General features: G+C 43.8%; 4 protein-coding genes across 7 annotated transcripts in view; 1 reads left to right on the forward strand and 3 right to left on the reverse strand.

Annotated features, from left to right (window-relative positions):
* Positions 1–261, reverse strand: part of rims2a (regulating synaptic membrane exocytosis 2a) — a 126,432-nt gene extending 126,171 nt beyond the window's left edge. Inside the window, exon 1 of one of the 2 annotated variants that reach the window (XM_076150535.1) lies at positions 74–261. In XM_076150535.1, the coding sequence (XP_076006650.1) occupies positions 74–261 (188 nt within the window). The remainder of the gene's footprint in view (positions 1–73) is intronic. The other variant, XM_076150536.1, reaches the window with a different exon arrangement.
* A 1,903-nt stretch (positions 262–2,164) lies between these two features.
* Positions 2,165–9,653, reverse strand: dcaf13 (ddb1 and cul4 associated factor 13). The gene is made up of 11 exons (XM_076150523.1): positions 9,458–9,653; positions 9,092–9,291; positions 8,867–8,974; positions 8,669–8,758; positions 7,923–8,078; positions 7,754–7,831; positions 7,584–7,666; positions 7,325–7,489; positions 6,528–6,663; positions 3,811–3,974; positions 2,165–2,905 (listed from the first exon to the last, which is right to left on the reverse strand). The coding sequence occupies exons 1-11, from the start codon at positions 9,525–9,527 to the stop codon at positions 2,818–2,820; spliced, it is 1,338 nt and encodes a 445-aa protein (XP_076006638.1). The 5' UTR covers positions 9,528–9,653; the 3' UTR covers positions 2,165–2,817.
* Positions 9,654–10,047: 394 nt separating this feature from the next.
* Positions 10,048–14,138, forward strand: LOC143001012 (solute carrier family 25 member 32-like). The gene is made up of 7 exons (XM_076150552.1): positions 10,048–10,501; positions 10,897–11,047; positions 11,264–11,349; positions 12,447–12,601; positions 12,901–13,014; positions 13,187–13,332; positions 13,478–14,138. The coding sequence occupies exons 1-7, from the start codon at positions 10,300–10,302 to the stop codon at positions 13,602–13,604; spliced, it is 981 nt and encodes a 326-aa protein (XP_076006667.1). The 5' UTR covers positions 10,048–10,299; the 3' UTR covers positions 13,605–14,138.
* Positions 14,139–14,224: 86 nt separating this feature from the next.
* Positions 14,225–18,350, reverse strand: LOC143001013 (collagen triple helix repeat-containing protein 1-like). Of its 3 annotated transcripts, XM_076150553.1 has the most exons (5): positions 18,168–18,350; positions 17,096–17,173; positions 15,283–15,501; positions 14,987–15,203; positions 14,225–14,667 (listed from the first exon to the last, which is right to left on the reverse strand). In XM_076150553.1, the coding sequence occupies exons 1-5, from the start codon at positions 18,279–18,281 to the stop codon at positions 14,525–14,527; spliced, it is 771 nt and encodes a 256-aa protein (XP_076006668.1). In that variant the 5' UTR covers positions 18,282–18,350; the 3' UTR covers positions 14,225–14,524. The 3 variants fall into 3 exon arrangements, with proteins under 3 accessions (XP_076006668.1, XP_076006670.1, XP_076006669.1); XM_076150555.1 differs by lacking the exon at positions 17,096–17,173 and having other exon boundaries at positions 18,210–18,348; XM_076150554.1 differs by lacking the exon at positions 17,096–17,173 and having other exon boundaries at positions 18,168–18,347.
* Positions 18,351–18,489: the final 139 nt, after the last annotated feature.

Consider the following 18,489-nt stretch of genomic DNA (forward strand, 5'->3'; position numbering starts at 1 on the left):
ACCCACGACAGCAGGGGTTCATACAGCATGGCTGACATCACCATCAGCTCTCCCCGTCAGCCCAGGTTCTTACTTCAACATCGACTGTTCCTTCGCTTCCTCCTTCTTCTGTCGGTCCATGACACCGAGGATGATCTTCCTCTCCTCCTCGGTGAGGTGGCTAAGGTCCGGCATCTCCGGCATGGCGCCGGCCGCTGAGGCAGCAGCAGCAGCAGCAGCAGCAGGGCCAGGGCCGCCCTGGGGGCCGTGTGGAGCAGACATCTTTACACACAGTTGCTAAAAGGAAATAAGAAATGAAGAATAGAATAAACGAGAAGATTGTCGTCAATCAGGCGCATTCTGGGTAATATTTGAACATTGTGGTGGGAGGATTACAACAGGAGCCACCGTGGCTACACACGGCATGACATCTTGGTGAGGAGTTGCCATGCACAAATTACACTCTGCTGCAGAAATAAGCGTCAAAATATTAATTACAGGCTTCATATTCGTCTATTAGCGGTCAGCACAAACGCTTATGATAGAGATATCAGATATGCAGCAGCCTACAGAGCCGTGTGTCTTCCTGCACACAGGGAATACGCTATATTCCAAACATTGTAAACTGAACTCACAATTTGGCACGTTATATTCCAAATTGTAAGAATTCTCAAGACTAGAAATAGACAGTTCTTACAATAAAAGCGTAAAGGCTGGAGGCTACAACCTTCAGGTAACTCGTATTCCATTTAAACCTCCATCCTGGAGTAAGAACTAGAAGAATAGATGGGATTAAAATGCTCTTGCCTTTTATTTTGCAGTCATGTTAAATCCTGTCTAACCCATCGCTGCCATCCTTTAGAAAGGCTTCACTCTCATGTTGGAATAACGATGCCCGATCCGTCCTTGTTTGTTTTCCTTTCGAGTCTTTAACCCTCCTCTGTCACTCTGCTTTGTCGCTTTCCTCCAGGTTGGTAATTCTTGGAGATTTCTTAAATGCACAAAAATGGATGCAATGAAAAAAAAATCCAGATAGGAAGAAGAGGCGGGGCGATAGGAATTACGTAGAAGAATAAAGGCGAGCGGCGGGGAGGACGCGCTGGATGTTCATTGACAGCAGGCACATAGAAACCGCAAAACCCGGACCGGATCTACGCGCGTGGAGCGGCGCTCTACCAGGAAACATGCATATTTCATAAGCAGATCAGAGCCACGATGAGAGGGAAATGTGAAGAGGCGAGATAAAAACAGCATATGAGCACTAACAATAGCGCCAGGTGTGACCGGCTCCCTGCGGGCTTTGTTCCATTATAAACATTCCGTATTGATAAGTGACAGTTACTAATTAAGCCCACAACAGCACACAAGGTATGCGAGAAAAGCTCGTCAGCTTTATTTCTGGACAGTACAAACCCATTATCTTAAACTTACTGACGATTTAAGCGAAATGACGATTAATAAAGTATCTTATCTTACTGTAGTGCTGTGAACTGTTTGACATTTTGTGGCAAACTTGTTTTTTTTTGGCTTTGAAATCTCGATTGGTCATTTTGTTTTCTCGAACAAAGTACACGGTGGTTTTCAAACCATGCTGTGTGTACCACCAGTGTTACTTGAAGTATCCTTAGTGGTATGAGGACTCTGCACAGGATCAATACAGAAAACTATACCTTTGATTTATTGCTGCAAATTATTCCAAAAAAATAATGTGAGGGATTATTCTCCTTTGATGGAAAATGGTTTGTTTATGTGCAAAAATACTCCACTTCCTCTCAGGTGTACACTGTGTACTTCTGTGTGGGTATAACTTCAAAATATTAGTGTTGTTCTTTATTTATATATTGTTTTGCTTAGAAAGGGGTTTGGCAATGAAAGTGAAATTTGTAAAAAAAAAAAAAAAAAAAAAAAAAAAAATGTTGCTTGGGTTACCGTTAAATCATCATTAATGAAATCCTGATTGTGACCAAGCCCAACATTTATTACTGAACTTACCAATTCCCACCCCATTGTTCAGGCTGCAGCATTGATAGGATTTGAAACACGCACAGTGCAGCGACTAAGAGGATAGCACCTCTATCTCATTAGGGCAGCAGTCAGTAAACTACAACTTATGTAGAGATCAACAAGTCAAAAGTGCGATGTCCCAAAAACAACTTTCAATGATTTTGCAAGTTTGTTTTCCAAATTTCATGTATAAAGTTTATTATAAATACATCTGCATATACAGTTTATGCTGTCCTGACAAATGCGGATTCTAAATGAAAGACCAAAGATGTAAAATGGGTTGCAAAGATGTTAATGACTAAATTCTAAAGAACCACAACAGATTCATTTCACTTTAGCATGTTTGTTGTATATCATGTATGAAAATATGACCAATATGGAATGAGAATATGAAGAACATGTACACATACTTGATACTCATTAGTTTATTTGATCATAACGATTGGATCATGTGGACGTTAATGAAAGATGACCAGCTGCTCAACTTCAACCTTCTCTCAGTCGTTCATTCTTATCACACAACACCCACGTCAGATCTGGGTATGGATGGTTTAATCAAATCCTAAACAATGGCAAATCCATCTTCCACCATAAAACAAGCGGTTGCCTTGGTGACAAAAGGTGAATGTATTACCTGTTGTGTTGTCCGTGTACACAAAACAACATGTTTGTCTCTCAACCCAGAAGAACTGGTCACTCCAAAGTCTCTTGTACATTAACAAGACGCAGCACTGTTTATTGTGAGCCAGATGTGTGTTAAAATGTCCCCATGTGGGTGCGATCTTGGCTTCAATCTCAACTTTCGATAGGCAGCCAACGAGTCTCCACCTCTTTCTATTTGACCACGGCCACAACGTGCTTCTGCTTCTCCGACACCACCGGAACGGATCCAGGTTTGCTGTGTTTGCGGACGTTCCTCTCCCTGGAAGACAAAGGGAAGTCATGAATGACAGGAACATGTGCGGGCGAGAAGGTTCAAGGAAGGACGGGGCGAAGGGTGGAGGCAGAGGTCGGCAAACAGAGGAGGAAGAGAATGACTAGGAGATTAGAAAGGTGCTGTTGACCCAACACCTACGTCACCGACTACAGTAATGTGCTCCGAAAATAATACATAACCCACAGATAGTAAATCATTCACAGTCGGAGTGAATGTCTGACGCATCGCAAACGTGCTGGTGTATAAAAAGACACAAAGAGAGCCACAGACCGAGCCATGAATCATCGCAACGGCAGGGAAAACCGGGCCAATCAATCCACTATACAAGCTGTAAATGAGTTTGTAATGCCTATCGAGACCGAGTCACGGGGGACAATCTCGTCCCGTCCAAGCTATTTCTCATTAGGCTGGTGTGGCTGCATAGGTCAGACTCGGGCGGGGCAGAGATCCATGTCAGAGTGGGGACGTCATCATACCCCTGAGCAAAGCTCGGGGGGGATAGAAGGTAAATTGTGCTAAAAACATGGGTGGTGAATGTGTCTGCACTTGTGACGTGTGCCAAAAGCTTTCGTAGCAGCAGCGGCGGCGGAGTCCGTCTAGCTCGCTTTAGTATCGTTCATATCCTCCGTAACGTCGACATATTTAGTAAATAAGCCATTCCGGTTTCACAGGTCCAAGAAATAACACTCAAATGTACAGCCTGCGTACAAATCACCTGCTGTTGTGAAAACCCTTGGACATCTTTATTATTAAACTCTGCTGGAGTCAAGATTCTATCGATAACAAGGTTCCAGTTACTATGAGTCAGTGCTCTCGACGCAGAATGTACGGGCGGTGTGAGCTGAATTTGGATCCTATTTTTTGATGTGGTAGAAAGAGTGAGCACGTACTTCCTGCTGCGAGCCTCCTTCATGACTCTCAGCTCCTTGGTCTGGCTGTAGATGGCTTTGGGGAGGTGACGGTGGCGAGCGATGCGCTTGATCTGCGGGTGGTGCTGGAACTTCTCCTTCAGCTTCTGGTTGTAGTTCATGGCCGCCTTCTCTCTGGGTGAAAGCTGTGTGACGGCGGGGAGGAGAAGGTGAACAGGTTAGAGTTTTGTTTGAGAAAACGCCATCGGACACACTCCGCTTTCAAAGCAGCAACTGTCGCTAAGAACTTCAACTTCTACGGTGACAAACAACCTTCTCAGCAGTTAGCTCCGGGTTTTTCCACTGAACAGCCGAGCAAGCCTGCTAAGAACACTTGGCTGACCTTGCTGACACTGCACTGTTGATGTTCCCTCTGGAGACGAGTCAGAGCCCTGGTTACCAGAATTAAACTTATGATGTTATATTATTCTACAGACTGTAAATGGTGTAACTGAGAGCATAGCAGCGCCCCTGTTCTGTGCATTTCTGACAAAAAAAGACAGTAGAAAGGGTTGAGAGGCGGTATGCACACACACACACTCAAGCACCTGCTGTAAGGACCAGAGGTAGGTTTCGCCCCGAGACGTCTGAAGGAACCCATTGGCACCTGGCGACACTTACGGTACACTGGCCCACATCATAAAACGCTGGCTACTACAGTAAGCAGTAACTTCAGCTTGACAACCTGCACGGTCAAAACGGAATCAATGCTCGTTTAAAAGTGAAGACACCAGCGCAACAAACTCCCTCCTCCTCCTCCTCCTCCCCCATAAAATTCACCAGACTCTTCTTGGCTGCGCCTCCTTTAGTGCGCCCTCCTCCTGGCTTTTATTCTAATTAAAAGCAATGATTTTTCTCAGATTCAATTTGTCGGAGAAGAGCTGTGAGATGCTGATCTTGTTGGATCAAACTACTCGCACTGGACACACACAGTTGGCCCGCTAACACCGTTTATACAATTGTGAGCAACACGGAGCCCAGAGAGCCAAAGGAGCCGGTGAGCCTGATGTGTATCTGGTATCAGGCGCTTACTTTGAAGTAGCGCTGCACCTAACAATGATTTATTTAACAATTAATCTACAGATTATTTGTCCGATTAGTCGATTAATCTATAGATTATTTTCATTACGCAATATAGCAATTGTCGCCAATAATCATTCAATCATCTTCAAAAACATCAAATGTATCAAAGATTTCGCAACGCATTATTCCACAAATAGCCACCTTTTGACTGATGATCTCCGTTTTACAATCCAACGTAATCACACACACACACACACACACACACACACACACACACACACACACACACACACACACACACACACACACACACACACACACACACACACACACACACACACACACACACTTCCAGGGGTTGCTGGTCTACCCAGCTTTGGAACTAAGTGCTGCTAAACAAGTGTGAGTGTAGCGCACAGGCAGCAGGGTGCAGAGATACTGCGGCTCAACAAGTGAACTACACACAGCTATAGAGAGCCTGGGTGGGAGAAACTGTAATGCAACTGTGAGAAATCCCCACACAAGTTACTAAAAATGAAGGCAGAATCATGTGTGTTATGATCCATCAGTATTTCTTTACACTTCTAATTATAGTGAGTTTGTGTTCGGTGTTCGTTGTATTTCGAGGTCTTGAACTGTAGGAAAAAACGAGGTCTGGTTTGGAACAAAAGATTATTGCGTTAAAAGTTCTAAGAAAACCGCAAATGAGATGCAGCAGCTGATAGAGAAGTCATGATCGGTCCAGTGTGATGGCCTCAGACGGCGAGAAAGCCTCCATTCAGCATTTCAGCATTTCTTGATAATTAAAGGCCCTTTCAGTACAACTTGATTGTTAATGCTTCATTATGTTCAGAGCGGCCTGCTTTAAGTGATTGGCCGATTCAAACTGCTGATAGGAGCAGGGCTCGTCTGATCTCTTTAAGTGCAAAGCCTGCGGATAAATCTTCCCTTACATACCCAGAGTGAAGCGAGTGCCAAAAGTTGGCCAATTTTCCACTCTAAAGCTGCATTAAGGAGAATAAGCAACGGTGGATGTGATTAAGAATGAGAGATGGCAGCTGGAGATGACTCACGAGATGCCACTGATCTTTATTATTCATCCATAAATAGTAATTGGGGCGTTGGAGTCGGCGTTTGTGCCGATTCAGCCCACATTATCTGATTATAACACATGTGACGCTCACGGTTCGGTCGGAGGAAAGTCGTCTGGAAACACTGCTTCTGCGTGATCGGTGGAATAACTGCACTTCAGAGTTTTTCAGACTTCCGTCTGCCTCTGAGGCCGCTGTGCCAATCGGTACAATGTACTTATTGAGAGTGATTCTATCCTAAGTCAGCATCCATCAGAGCACTTGGCATCAGCTCCTGCCATATTCGCCCATTCTTACCCTGCTGAGGTGGCACAGAGCCACCACAGCTACTGAAGAACGCAGCTATGTCATAAAACAAGGTCAGGCTTAGATTTAATGTATTACTCAAACACTGTGATTAGGAATTACACATCGATAAGCTGTAACTTAACTCAAATATCAATCACAGACAGCTGAAAACTATGTGAATGGGAGAGAGTGAGAGAATGGCCGATGAACCCAAGCCTGCGCCCTGAACCACGCACGATGACTCTGGGCCCCGTTTCCTGTTCATGGTCATTCGAAGAGGCGAAAGACAACACTCACCACACCGAGCTTCTCAGATGCGTTGGCTTTCCACAGACGGATGTTCATCTCATCGGAGCCGCTCAGGACGTACTTGCTGTCTGCTGACCACTTGACGCAGATGACATGCTGCATGCGTTTGGTGTGGTAGACCTCCCTGTTTTTCGAAAAAGACAAGAAAAAACAGACTAAATATTAAAATAAGGTCTTCTTTGGCTTTACTGTTTAAGTGAAAGCCCTCAAAGAACATTTATAGCAGCTACGCCAATCAAGTATAGAAACTATACACCGGAAAATAACATTTGGCCTGCGACCTCCTCTGAGGATTGTTCCTGAGGGAGCGTCCTATGATGGAGGATCCTCTGGAGGCTCTGAAGGCTTAGTTAAGCCAGAGTCTCCTCCCGTCTACATGAGAAGGCCCATTTACTCAGACTGATGGTGCGTTCAGGTGCTCCTTGTAAAGTCATAACTGCAATATGTTTACCACCAGGAAGTCGCCATCAAAAGTCACCATTGTAATCCCATTAAGTTGGTGTTTACCAGTAACTCCTCATCACCTCAAGGCAAATATGTGGCAATAAACACGTCAGTCACACTGAATCATCTCCTAATACTTCAGGTGTACAGTCCCCCGAAAGCACAATTAGGTAACTGCCTTCTTATCAGTACATTAAGAATAATTAACAATTTGTAAAACAAACAAAAAGTTAGAAACAAACACAAGTTAAAAGTATGGAGAAAATCTGCACTTACGCCTCCACCCATTACAAATAACACATGAGGTCATCACTGTGGCACAAGTTAGCGGCCATACTGACCTGCTGTGCCCGGCGTCCTTGGGGAAGATACGGATGGTCTTGTCGAAACTGGCAGACACAAACTCTCTCCCGGTTGGAGAATAGTCGAGGTCCAGCACTGCGGAGACGTGGTCCATGTGCACCGTGACCGGCCGGTCCAGGAACCGCATGTCGTATGTGTACAGGCTGATGAGACAAAACAAGGCGTCCAAATTATTACGGACATTTCTGCAGTATTTATCTCAAAATGATGGATGGCTATGAAAGTCTCTCCACTCACTTATAGTCCTCATTTGAACATGTGAAGTAATATGCTTCCATAGGGTTCCAACAAACTGTGTTGCTCCTCAAAGTCATGATAACCTAAAGAGGCAAATGAAAATACATTTGAATATGGTAGATCCTTAAAAAGAAAGGGAGGTGCTGCATAGTTGAACCGTGTAAACAAACCTTTTTAAGTGGTGCTGACTCTCTCATGTCGTACAGCACTATACTTCTGTCAGAGGCACAGCTTGCAAGAAGTTCAGTCTGAAGAATGTAGAATCATTTCAACATACACAGATTTCCAAAGACTTAAGTGACAAACTGATATTCAGCCTGTCCATGGTATTTGCTTTACCTCCACGGGGTTAAAGCGCACAGCACTGAAGCTGTCTACACCCCAGCTGAAGGAGCGGATGGGGCTGCTCCTCTGCTCGTCCCAGATGTCCACCTGCTGGCCACACGTGGCAAACACATTGTCCTTCTGGTGATGGTCCAGGCCTGTGAACACCGTCTGTGAGAGAGAAATGTATTGTTGCAATCACAGCTGTGTCTCCCTTCAACCAGAGCTGCGTCAATACAGCTGCTAATCAATGATTGATGAAACTTGAACATGTGCTCCGTTTCAAGTAGATGGTCTCTAAATGCAAGACCACTCTAACACAACTATTACATGTGTATGATCAACTAAGTACTTAACTGTATATTAATTAAGGGTTGTATTCACATTTGTGTTTTGTGGATAAATTGAGCATTATGATAAACAGTTAAATGTCCTTGCGTTTACATTTTACAACACTGATAGACATTTGCTTCTAATCGACAGCTAAACCAAAATACTCAGTTTCTTCTGGTTAAGTTAAATAAAACTGGAAATAAGAACGCCTCCATAGCGTGAAACCACAAAGGATTCATCCCTAACATGTACAATGAAAGCGTCATTATCCTGTTGGTTGATCAGATAAAAGGCTCTGTCCTTTTCAATTTACTGCAAAAATAAAGATAAAAACCGCATACGAGGTAAGAATCAGCAAATGTTTCGGTCCTATTATGATAACAGTTGATCACTGATAATGACAACATATAACAGCAAAGCATACATACCTTCCCCAGAATAGTGTTGAGTGGCTCCTCTTCTTCTCCATATCCAGGTGTCTCCATTTTCCACTGCTTGATTGTTTTGTCATCACCAACCTGCGACAGTATCACACGAAGGTGTCAAACACACACTGTATGACAGGTCAGCCGAAAAAAAGGACTAATAACTCTGAACACTCACGCGTGTGAAAGGGCAGCGCTTACCGTAAAGAAGGAATTGCCACAGTAACGGACAACCATTCCTTTAACAAAACCTTCATGTGCTTGGAGTGTGCGGACGCATTCACGTTTGGTCAGATTCCACACTTTCACCTGAGGATCACAACAGACAATACCAACATAGTAAATATCATTATGCAATCACTAACTGATAGAAACTCAAATGGAAGTTTCAGGTTGTTATGCATTTATAATATGTGCAATGCCTACCTGCCCATCACAGGAGCCAGACAGCAGGGTGGACAGGCTCTTGGTGTGCTTGGCCATGCAGTTGACCCCGTCCCTGTGACCATCCAGGGAGGCCAGGAAAGGTTTAGCAAACACTCTGTCCAGCTTTGTGGCGTTCAGGGCGCGTGTATACTCCCTGCCCACCTCAAACGGATGCAGGCTCGGGTCATAGTTCCTAGGGACTAACAACACACAGTTCAAATGGATTCGCTGATGATAAACTGACTAAACACGTTATTGACAGAGTGAACTCATTTATACCGCTGCCATCGTTAAATAAGGTTTCGAGTTAGAGGAGCTCGCGAGGTTAGCAAACTAGCTGGCGTTAGCTTAATGTTTACAACTTACCTCGTTGAATATCGTATTTGGTCTCCCGGACATAATCATCCGGGTTCCTGGAGAGAACTTTAACTTTCATTTTGTGGCGGAAGGATATTAATTCAAACTTAAATATGCAGCTGCAGTTATCGTTTAATAAGAATAACAGTTTTTACTGTTTTGTCTGGCCATGTGTGTACTAGCCGAGTGAAGGCTGTAGGGAGCGTTGCATTGTGGGATATCTAGTTTTTCCGGTTGCGTCACTAGAGCAGAGACGAGATTTTGTCGGAAATACAAAGAGCTCATATTTAAAACAAATGTGAAAATAAAAAAAAGAATCGACATATACCAGCAAGATAAAATAACAATAAAAGTTAAAATGCGGTTAAATTGGAATGGATATCTTTAAAAATGGAATGTAGGGTTAAAGGCTGTGGATCTTAGATATAATTCCGTAAATTTAATTTCATATCGGTTTTTTACCCAGACGTCTGTGTCCAGATTACAAAAAAAATGCATTGACTCGTAGTATGTGTCGGTACGTGAAACGTTGCACAAAATACAATCACAGATGTTTCATTTTGAAGGGCGACTGCGGAAGTGGTAGTCCCATAGTAACTAGCAAGGTCGAGCTGTGGGTGGCACCGGGTGACTTGAAGCGTGATGTACCACCACATGTCAACAACATGGACAAATGATCAGCGTGCATTGGGAACTGAGACCTCACACGGGATCAACACTATCGCCAAACTTACGTCATCTAAGCCCTGCGCCGATCATTTGCGTTCTCCCGCCTGCTGTAAAGTAAATTAGCTAGACACACACTGTAAACACAGCTGACGTGAGCTAACTAAGTTAGCTTTTCAGTAAACATGAGCTCCTCTCCAAATGACGGTAACGTTGACGCTACAGAGACGAAGCCTTACAGCAAACCAGCCGCTGTCTCAATAGGCGGACATATCCAGCGGGTCCTTAGCCATGTGAAGCTGGAGAACCTGATCGCTGGGCTCAGTGGTGGAGTAGCATCAACACTGGTGCTCCACCCGCTGGACCTGGTCAAAATCCGATTTGCAGGTAAATATATGTCATCTCTCCTAAATGACTGGTTATTTGCGAATTGGTGGGGTATTTTTAAGCTATTTGAAGTTCTGCAGATCGATAATCTATCACCCATCACGGAGGCGGATGCAATCCTCCCCTCAAATGTATAATGCAGTGATGATGGAATTGTGCACCAACTTATTATTTGAGTGTATTTTGAGGTTTTCTTCCCTTAGACGTCAACTTGTTGAGCTCAACATGCCTCGGTGCACTCAGAACTATTTACACACTTTTGAAATGTGACACTGGGGAGTACCACACCCAACCGAAAGTGAAGGGCTTGTCCATGTACAGTACACAGTAATTTCCACTGGGGATAATAAAAAAAATTAATCTTATCTTAACTTATCTTATTTCCTTGTATGTAGTCAGTGACGGGCTGGAGTTGAGACCCAAGTACAGTGGCATTCTACACTGTATGAAGAGTGTGTGGCAGCAGCAGGGACTGAGAGGACTCTACCAAGGAGTGACACCCAATGTCTGGGGTGCTGGAGCATCTTGGGGTCTCTACTTCTTTTTGTAAGTAATAGTATGAACCAGGGATATACACTTATTTTTGTCTTTACCTTCTTAAATAAAACTTAAAGCAGGAAATGTTTAATCTTGTCTCTCTTTATGGTCAAAACAAAGACATAATTAGAAGGAATGATGGGAATCTAACTATCATATTTACTTTGAAGTCTGTTACAGTCTCACCTGGCTTTCCTTATTTCCGACTCTTATCGTTCCCCACAGCTACAACGCCATCAAAGCGTACACAAAGGAAGGCCGGCAAACTGAACTGAGCGCCGCAGAACATCTGGTGTCTGCAGCTCAAGCAGGTTAGTGCCGCCTCTGTCCAGCACTGCTATACACACACACACACACACACACAAACACACACACACACACACACACTCAGGACACACTCACAGTTACACAAGAATGCATTGAGCTAACCTTAACTGGCAACTTGCAAGAGAAGTAGAGAAGCTATAACACTTTTTCTCTAGCAGGTGTGTTCTGATCTTCATCTAAATTGCATTCAGTAGATAGATTCAATCTCAACTTGAAGTGACGATTAAGAAAAAATTTAAACAAGAATTGATAAACATTGTCAGTATTTCCTCCTCACTTCTCAATAAGGTAACTGAGTCAGACGTGTTTTAAAAAGAAAAAGAAAATAGGGCACTGGGTCTGGTTACTGCCAGAATCTGCTCTGCTCATTGAAGAATGGGAGGGAAGCGAGCAGAGGAATGGGCTAAATATCCCCCAGACCGGTTTGGAACTCTGATCAAGAGCTACAGGAAACATTTGGTAGCGATTACTGCTGCTGCCAAAGGAGATTCTATTCAAGAGATTATATTCAAGAGTTCACCGTTTTCTATTCGGGACTGTGAATGATAAAACAATGTGTTGTGTAAAGACTTCAAAATATCAATGTTGTGTGTCTTTTTATTGAGTAGGGCGCCTCCACAGCAGTCCACACCTCCATCTCTCCTCACTCCAAATAGCTTTTGGAGACGTCACATAGGACAGTGATGAGAAAAGTAACAACAGTTTTGGTCAGACGTTAAGCAGATTGTGTGTCTCATCAGACCACCAGTTATTGCAGAGGATTCACAGAGTTGAGTCATTGTTTGTACAATACAGCTGCGTGTGTTTATGTGTATGTAATGAAGTATCCAGTGAATATACAGTCACATCCGTGTGGATTTGAAATGATACAATCAGGATGTAGTTCAGTGGAGACAGTCTGCTTTCATTTCAGGGTATTTCCATCAAAATGGAGTGAAGGGTGCAGGAGTTGGAGTCGTTTTATACACAGACCTTCACTTTTAGAGGCTCCAAATACATACGGACCTGACTGTTTTTGAAAGTGTTTCCCGTCTGCACATACTTACCAAATTGTACTCATTTCCAACCCCTCTGTGTGTAGGTGTTCTCACACTCACCATAACTAACCCCATATGGGTGACCAAGACCCGGCTGGTGCTGCAGTATAACGATGGCCCCACCAGTAAACGGTACAAGGGGATGGTGGATGCTTTGGTGAAGATCTACCGCGGTGAGGGAGTTCGCGGGCTATATAAGGTCAGACACCAATGTATTTTTGTACCTCCATGTAAGGTAGTGGAGTTGTCACAATGCCCACTAGATGGCACTCTATCTTACTATCCAACATGCAGGATTCAAAGTATTAGTTCAGCTCCTTCATTTTGCCCTTTCTAAATTCCGGTTAGTCAGGTAAGGGAATTGTTATCAGATTCCTCAGTAAGTAGTTGTAACAACCTGTTATTAGGTCTTTTATATCAGGGTGCATGTACAGTGATTGTGCTGTGGACATGTGACACTGATGGTGTCTGACTTGAAAAAGCGTGATGTTGTCACAGGGTTACGTTCCCGGTCTGTTCGGTACGTCTCACGGAGCGCTGCAGTTCATGGCCTACGAAGAGCTCAAGAGAGACTACAACAAATACAAGAAAGTCTCTTCAGATGTGAAGCTGGTGAGTCAGTAACCCCCACAAGCCACAGATGGGTCTGGAAACATTTTCAAGCCTTGGCAAAAAGCTTGTAAATGTTTAATTAATAAGAAGGAGCCCATCAGTTACTCATCGTTTTTTGTCCTAGTTTGCTGTGTTCACTTATTTCCATCTTTTTTTCTCTCCATGTGAACAGAATCCACTGGAATATATCACAATGGCGGCGTTATCAAAAATATTTGCTGTGGTCACGACCTACCCGTATCAGGTGGTGCGAGCTCGCCTGCAGGACCAGCATAATAATTACACTGGAGTTATTGATGTTGTCAGACGGACATGGAGGTATTACACACTTCCACTCACATTACCTTCACTCAGCCATTCCAAACATAATCTGGAATTACTGAACAAATTTTCGGATCGGTTGTTATTGCAAAAACAAAAGTGTGTGTAAAGTTGGATGGTTTATTTGATTATTTCTCTGCAGGAATGAAGGAGGTCGTGGTTTCTACAAAGGGATCATCCCCAACGTGATCCGGGTCACTCCAGCCTGCTGCATAACCTTTGTTGTTTATGAGAACGTGTCTCACTTCCTTCTCGGTGGAACAAAATGAGGCACTATTGAGACGAGAGCAGCACAGATTGTGATCCCAGGGCCAGCTTGCGGTGCCATACAGAGGGAAGATCCAACGCAAATCCTGTTTTGCCATATGTGTGTATCAGTCTAAAACCAGGTTTACTTTGCGGTACCATGTTATGAGCTCGGTGTGTGCTAATGAAGCTGATGTGACGAGCTTGTATTTGAACGGAAGAGCAGTTCAGAAGAACAGCAGCTAACCCTAACCCTTGTGAAAGCGGGGATATTAATTCTTAAAAAAATAACTGTCTCTGATTCAGATGCGTCATGGGTTCACTTCCCAGCAGTAGAGTCTCCAGCCAGTATCGGGAAACTGAGTGGACACGTCTGTCCTCGCCCTCCTCAGGTCAAGAGTGGAATTAATGGAAAAAGACTGGTTGAGATTGTCTTAAGTGTATTTTTTACCCATCACATCCTACTGTGACTGCATTGATTTCATAAATTGTAACATCTGACTTGTGCTTTTTCTGCAGCATCTTATGATATATAAATCTATTATATATTAAACAAATTTATTGCGTTGTATCGTTGTTATTCATGAAGTGCACCGTTCTTAAAAGCTCACAGGGGGTCACAACATTTATTGAGTAAAAAAAGGCTTAATCATAGTAATGCATATAAAAACAGCATAATCAATGTTTCATTACAACGTTCTAACGAGAGCACCAATAAGCAAACAATATACAGTAGAAACTTTTATTTCTGGTAGACAGTGACACAGTAATATTGTTTATAGGCCTGTCAACTAGTATAGTGTTTAGAACACAGAAAAACATTCAAACATTCAGTGACACTGTTATGCTTCTGTCAACCAAACCTGATCATTTTAGAAGAGCATTTGGCTTCCTTCTGTATCTATCATAGCCGCTTCCTCCCTTTCAAGTAAGATGCAGATCTTTATTTGGGGAGTTCCTCTATGATGATCCTGGATACTGAGTTCCATCCCGTCGACGCGTCACCTCTGGGATAATCGGAACACGTCCCCACCCAGACGCCCACATCCACCAACCCAGACTTGACGCCTTCACACATCCCTTCCACTGCACAGACAGCAAAGAAAAAAACGGTACAAAAGAATTATAGGGAACGCCCAAATTGCCTGCTGAGATGAGATGAGAGCTGTTAACTGCTTTGTTTTTCCGCCATTTTAAAGAGACACAAAGCCAAATAGGAACAGTGACATTTCTATTTAAAATCTAGAACTGACAATGTTTACCAGATGGCTGATAGCGCCACTGCTGCTGAACTCACTTACACTCACAAATTGAGTTTCCTACCGCAAGAGTACAAAAGAAAAGCTGTTGTTCCTGAGCCTTATCACAACCATATGGCCTCTTTCTGCTCCTCTCCAAATCTCACCTGAGGACGTTCTGTGGATGTTGATGGTTGAGTTGAGCTCTGGGCTTCCTTGGTCCAAATAGATGATGGATTCTATGGGCAGAGGTCCAGTACATTCTGCTCCATTGAAGGTGAAGTACCACCTCTGGCAGCAGGCGTTCTTACATTTGAGTCTGAGGGAGCCGCTGAAGAGAACTCTGAGGGTGCTGTCTGAACGCAGCTTGGTGAAAGTGCAGTCCTGCAACACGATGGTTTCATTTACACCCACATTCCTCAAACTCCATGTCATGTGCTTTAGGCGGTATAGACATACTTACTGCTACTTTACCCAGGTCTATGCCGTAATTCAGAGAGTTCCAGGCACACTGTTTGTAATTGGGTTTCCAGGGCTCCTCAAAGATCTCGTTCACACACTCGCCTTTCTCGCCTTTGAGCCCATCGCGGCCCGGGATGCCTGGAGTTCCTGGGATGCCGTTATTTCCAGGGTTACCATCTCTTCCAGTGTTGCCGGCTGGACCCTGCAAACAGCTGCCATACTGGAAAATCAGGGAGGAGAGGAAGCACAGGTGAAGGACAGCGAGTAAGGAGGGAGGCAACACTCTGATCAGACACGCAGATCAGAAGAGTCTTTGTCTAACTTCCTATTTAGTATTTTTGTTTTGTTTTATTCCTACTGTACAAAGCCCTGTGGGAGCTGCATGCTCTGCAGACACTTTAACGTTGCCATCCATTCAACCATCACACACAAGAAGGCAGATTATACCTCATTTGCAAATCGCATAAACAAGTAGCCTGCTGATTGATTCTGGGTTTGTCAGTGGAAAGGAGTGTAAAGAACAGACGTGTTTGGAACAAGCCAAGGCAACACAGCCAGTTACAGACCATGAAGTGAGCGAGACAGTGAGCGACAGATTGTGCATTAATGAGGAACTGAAGACTTGCTGACAGACTAAATTAGTAGGTTGGTGTGATTCACTGAGTCTCCTGCTATGTTTACACACATTCTACCTCTTACTCAGACTGATTCAAACACACACACACACAGACACAGACAGGCCACATAGACACGGCTACATGACGTTGCATCATGTGTCTTTCAAATGGGCCGTCTGCTGTAACTCTGTCTTGCACACGCAGAAGCAAAGTCTTAGCTTTCAGGAAACACTGATGCCAAAAGGATTTAGGTCTGGGTTTCTGTTAGTTCATCTGTGCCCTTTTGTTCAGGGCGCAGCTGTGGAAGAGTAGGAGCACATGGCCAAAAGGCAAGGCAAATGATTCCTCACGTATGAAAGTAAAGCAAAGGGCTTCGACTTCAGCTTCAATATCTTGCCCTGACTTGATTTCGCTGTAAGGGAGATAAATCTATTTCAGATGACATGAACCTAAAGAATGCCAAGATTCGCTACGAAAACTGTGAGAAGTTAATCTCCACTGCTGTGAGACAGATGGTTGAGACAGTCACAATCTGTTTTAGCCATTTACTGTCCAGGATGGAGCAATGTGGCGATGTGATCTGCTCTGGTGGATCACTGGTGTATGACATCATCTCCATATAGGAAACTGGGAGAAGTGAAGCCAATCATCAAAGCAACAGATTATGTGGTACAGTATGTAAGTGCAGAAATAGACCTGTAATTTGTCTTTGGGAAAGTGAATGAAACTTCCAGGCCCGTTAGTTGGATGGTAGAAAGTAGAAATGACTCAGAACTGTGTTTATTGTGCATGTGCAGTCTCTGTATTTTATAAGGTTTTGAGTTTTCTCTTTGGAGACATTTCAAAGCAAACTAATGAATGGAACGTCTGTCCATTTAACACACAGCTGACTTTTATATGAGCTACCGGTCTGGTGTTTCTATGGAGGTGCTGCCTGCCTGAATGAATTTCACTCCAGCTCAACAAAATATTAGTAACAAACACTCCATTGCTGAAGCATAGAAGCTGCATTTGCCTGAAAGTGCGGAGGAATCAACAGAATGTCATGCAACGTTGGTCAAGAGTGAAGCAACAGCCAAGGAAAATGTTTCCTGGAGCATGCAGCATATGGAGAGAATGCATGGCCTTTAGTGTCTGAGCAGACTGAGACTTCTCACATTAGTCTTCATAGAATGCAAAGTAGGATTTTACGATTACCATTTTGTTCAAATAAGCAGATCTCTCTTCTTCAGTGTGTCTAGTGCAGTTGGGCTTTTCAGCATCATTTCCAGTGCACTAGATACAGATGGTGACACAACATGCTAGTTCATTACGCCCTTCTACTGTGGTGAGAAAAGTGCATCTCATTTGTAGAATATGACTCTAAAGGATAATTAAGAGCAAGTTTGAGCACCGTGGTTGCTGAAGTGGGGGGTGCGGATTGCAGTCCTCCAGAAGTCCCCAGAGGGGGGGAGGGAGAGGGGGAGGGGGGTGGTGGAGTCCAAGCCAAATAAACATTGGTTTGATTTTAATTTCACACCACAGTGAGTGAGTGTCTCCAGCTCCGTTCCTTCCTCGCCTACAGCATAGATAGTTATGTAATTCCTCACAAAGATGTTCTCAGACTGAGGTTCTTTGTTGGTCATAAGTGCTATCAAGTGGGGGGTTGCAGCGCTTAAAATGTGGGAAAAGTTTAACCCCTGCCACAGACAAAATATATAATCATTTTTAAACATAATTGCAAAGCTTAAAAGATCAATCATACTTATTTTACCTTACAACTCTTTCAGTACATAGTGTCAGACAGACAGATAGAAACAGACAGACAGACAGACAGACAGACAGAAAGGCCCCCTATCACTTCCTGTTTGGGATTCTTTCTGTCCACTCAGTCTGCTGGAGTGCAGCCAAACCTACAATAATAGACTACCAGCTGAGCATACAATTTAGCTTTAAAACAACCTTTGCTTCTCCTATATCTAGACTATTGTAGAGGGCATTTCCCAGGCAGTGACCACAAGGTACATATGAATATGAATCAGCACATTATTGTGGGATTTTAGCTTTATTTACTACATTTTGGTTACTTAAAATCTGACAAAAAGGCCACCCAGTAACAAAGTGAGTTTAAGAAGCATTTCATGCAAATAAGACCGCATAGAGCCCCAAACTATGTATTTAAAAAGAGGATTAAGCGCGCTGAAGTGGATGTAGAAACTAATTTAGTACCTCAATCACGTTAGAAAACACTCGCTGTGAACACAAAAGTTATTGATTTCATCTCTCTTACCTTCTCCTGCTCTGGATCTTTTCGGTATCCTCTATTTCTCACCTTTTCCACGCAGTAAAGAGGCAAAATCAGGCAGATGAGAAGCAGCAGGCGGGCGGGTAGAGGAGCCATCATTCACAAGAGCCTGACCCTGCGCTCCGGCCGACTGAGAGCTGTGAGGAGCGCACACACAAGAGGCAGCGGCTCCAGTCCAGAGGATGAGGAGGGCAGGACCGACCGACGACTGGGGAGGAAGCCAGTAAGGGGAAAGTTTCACGACGGCATTTGTTCGGAACTTATAGTAAATCCATGTACATATGGCTTTAAAGCAGATATCCGCACA

This window comes from Genypterus blacodes, unplaced genomic scaffold, assembly GCF_046128005.1.
Source record: "Genypterus blacodes isolate CSIRO-AG114 ecotype Tasmania unplaced genomic scaffold, CSIRO-AGI_Gbla_v1 ptg000052l_1, whole genome shotgun sequence".
In the NCBI taxonomy this organism is placed as follows: domain Eukaryota; kingdom Metazoa; phylum Chordata; class Actinopteri; order Ophidiiformes; family Ophidiidae; genus Genypterus; species Genypterus blacodes.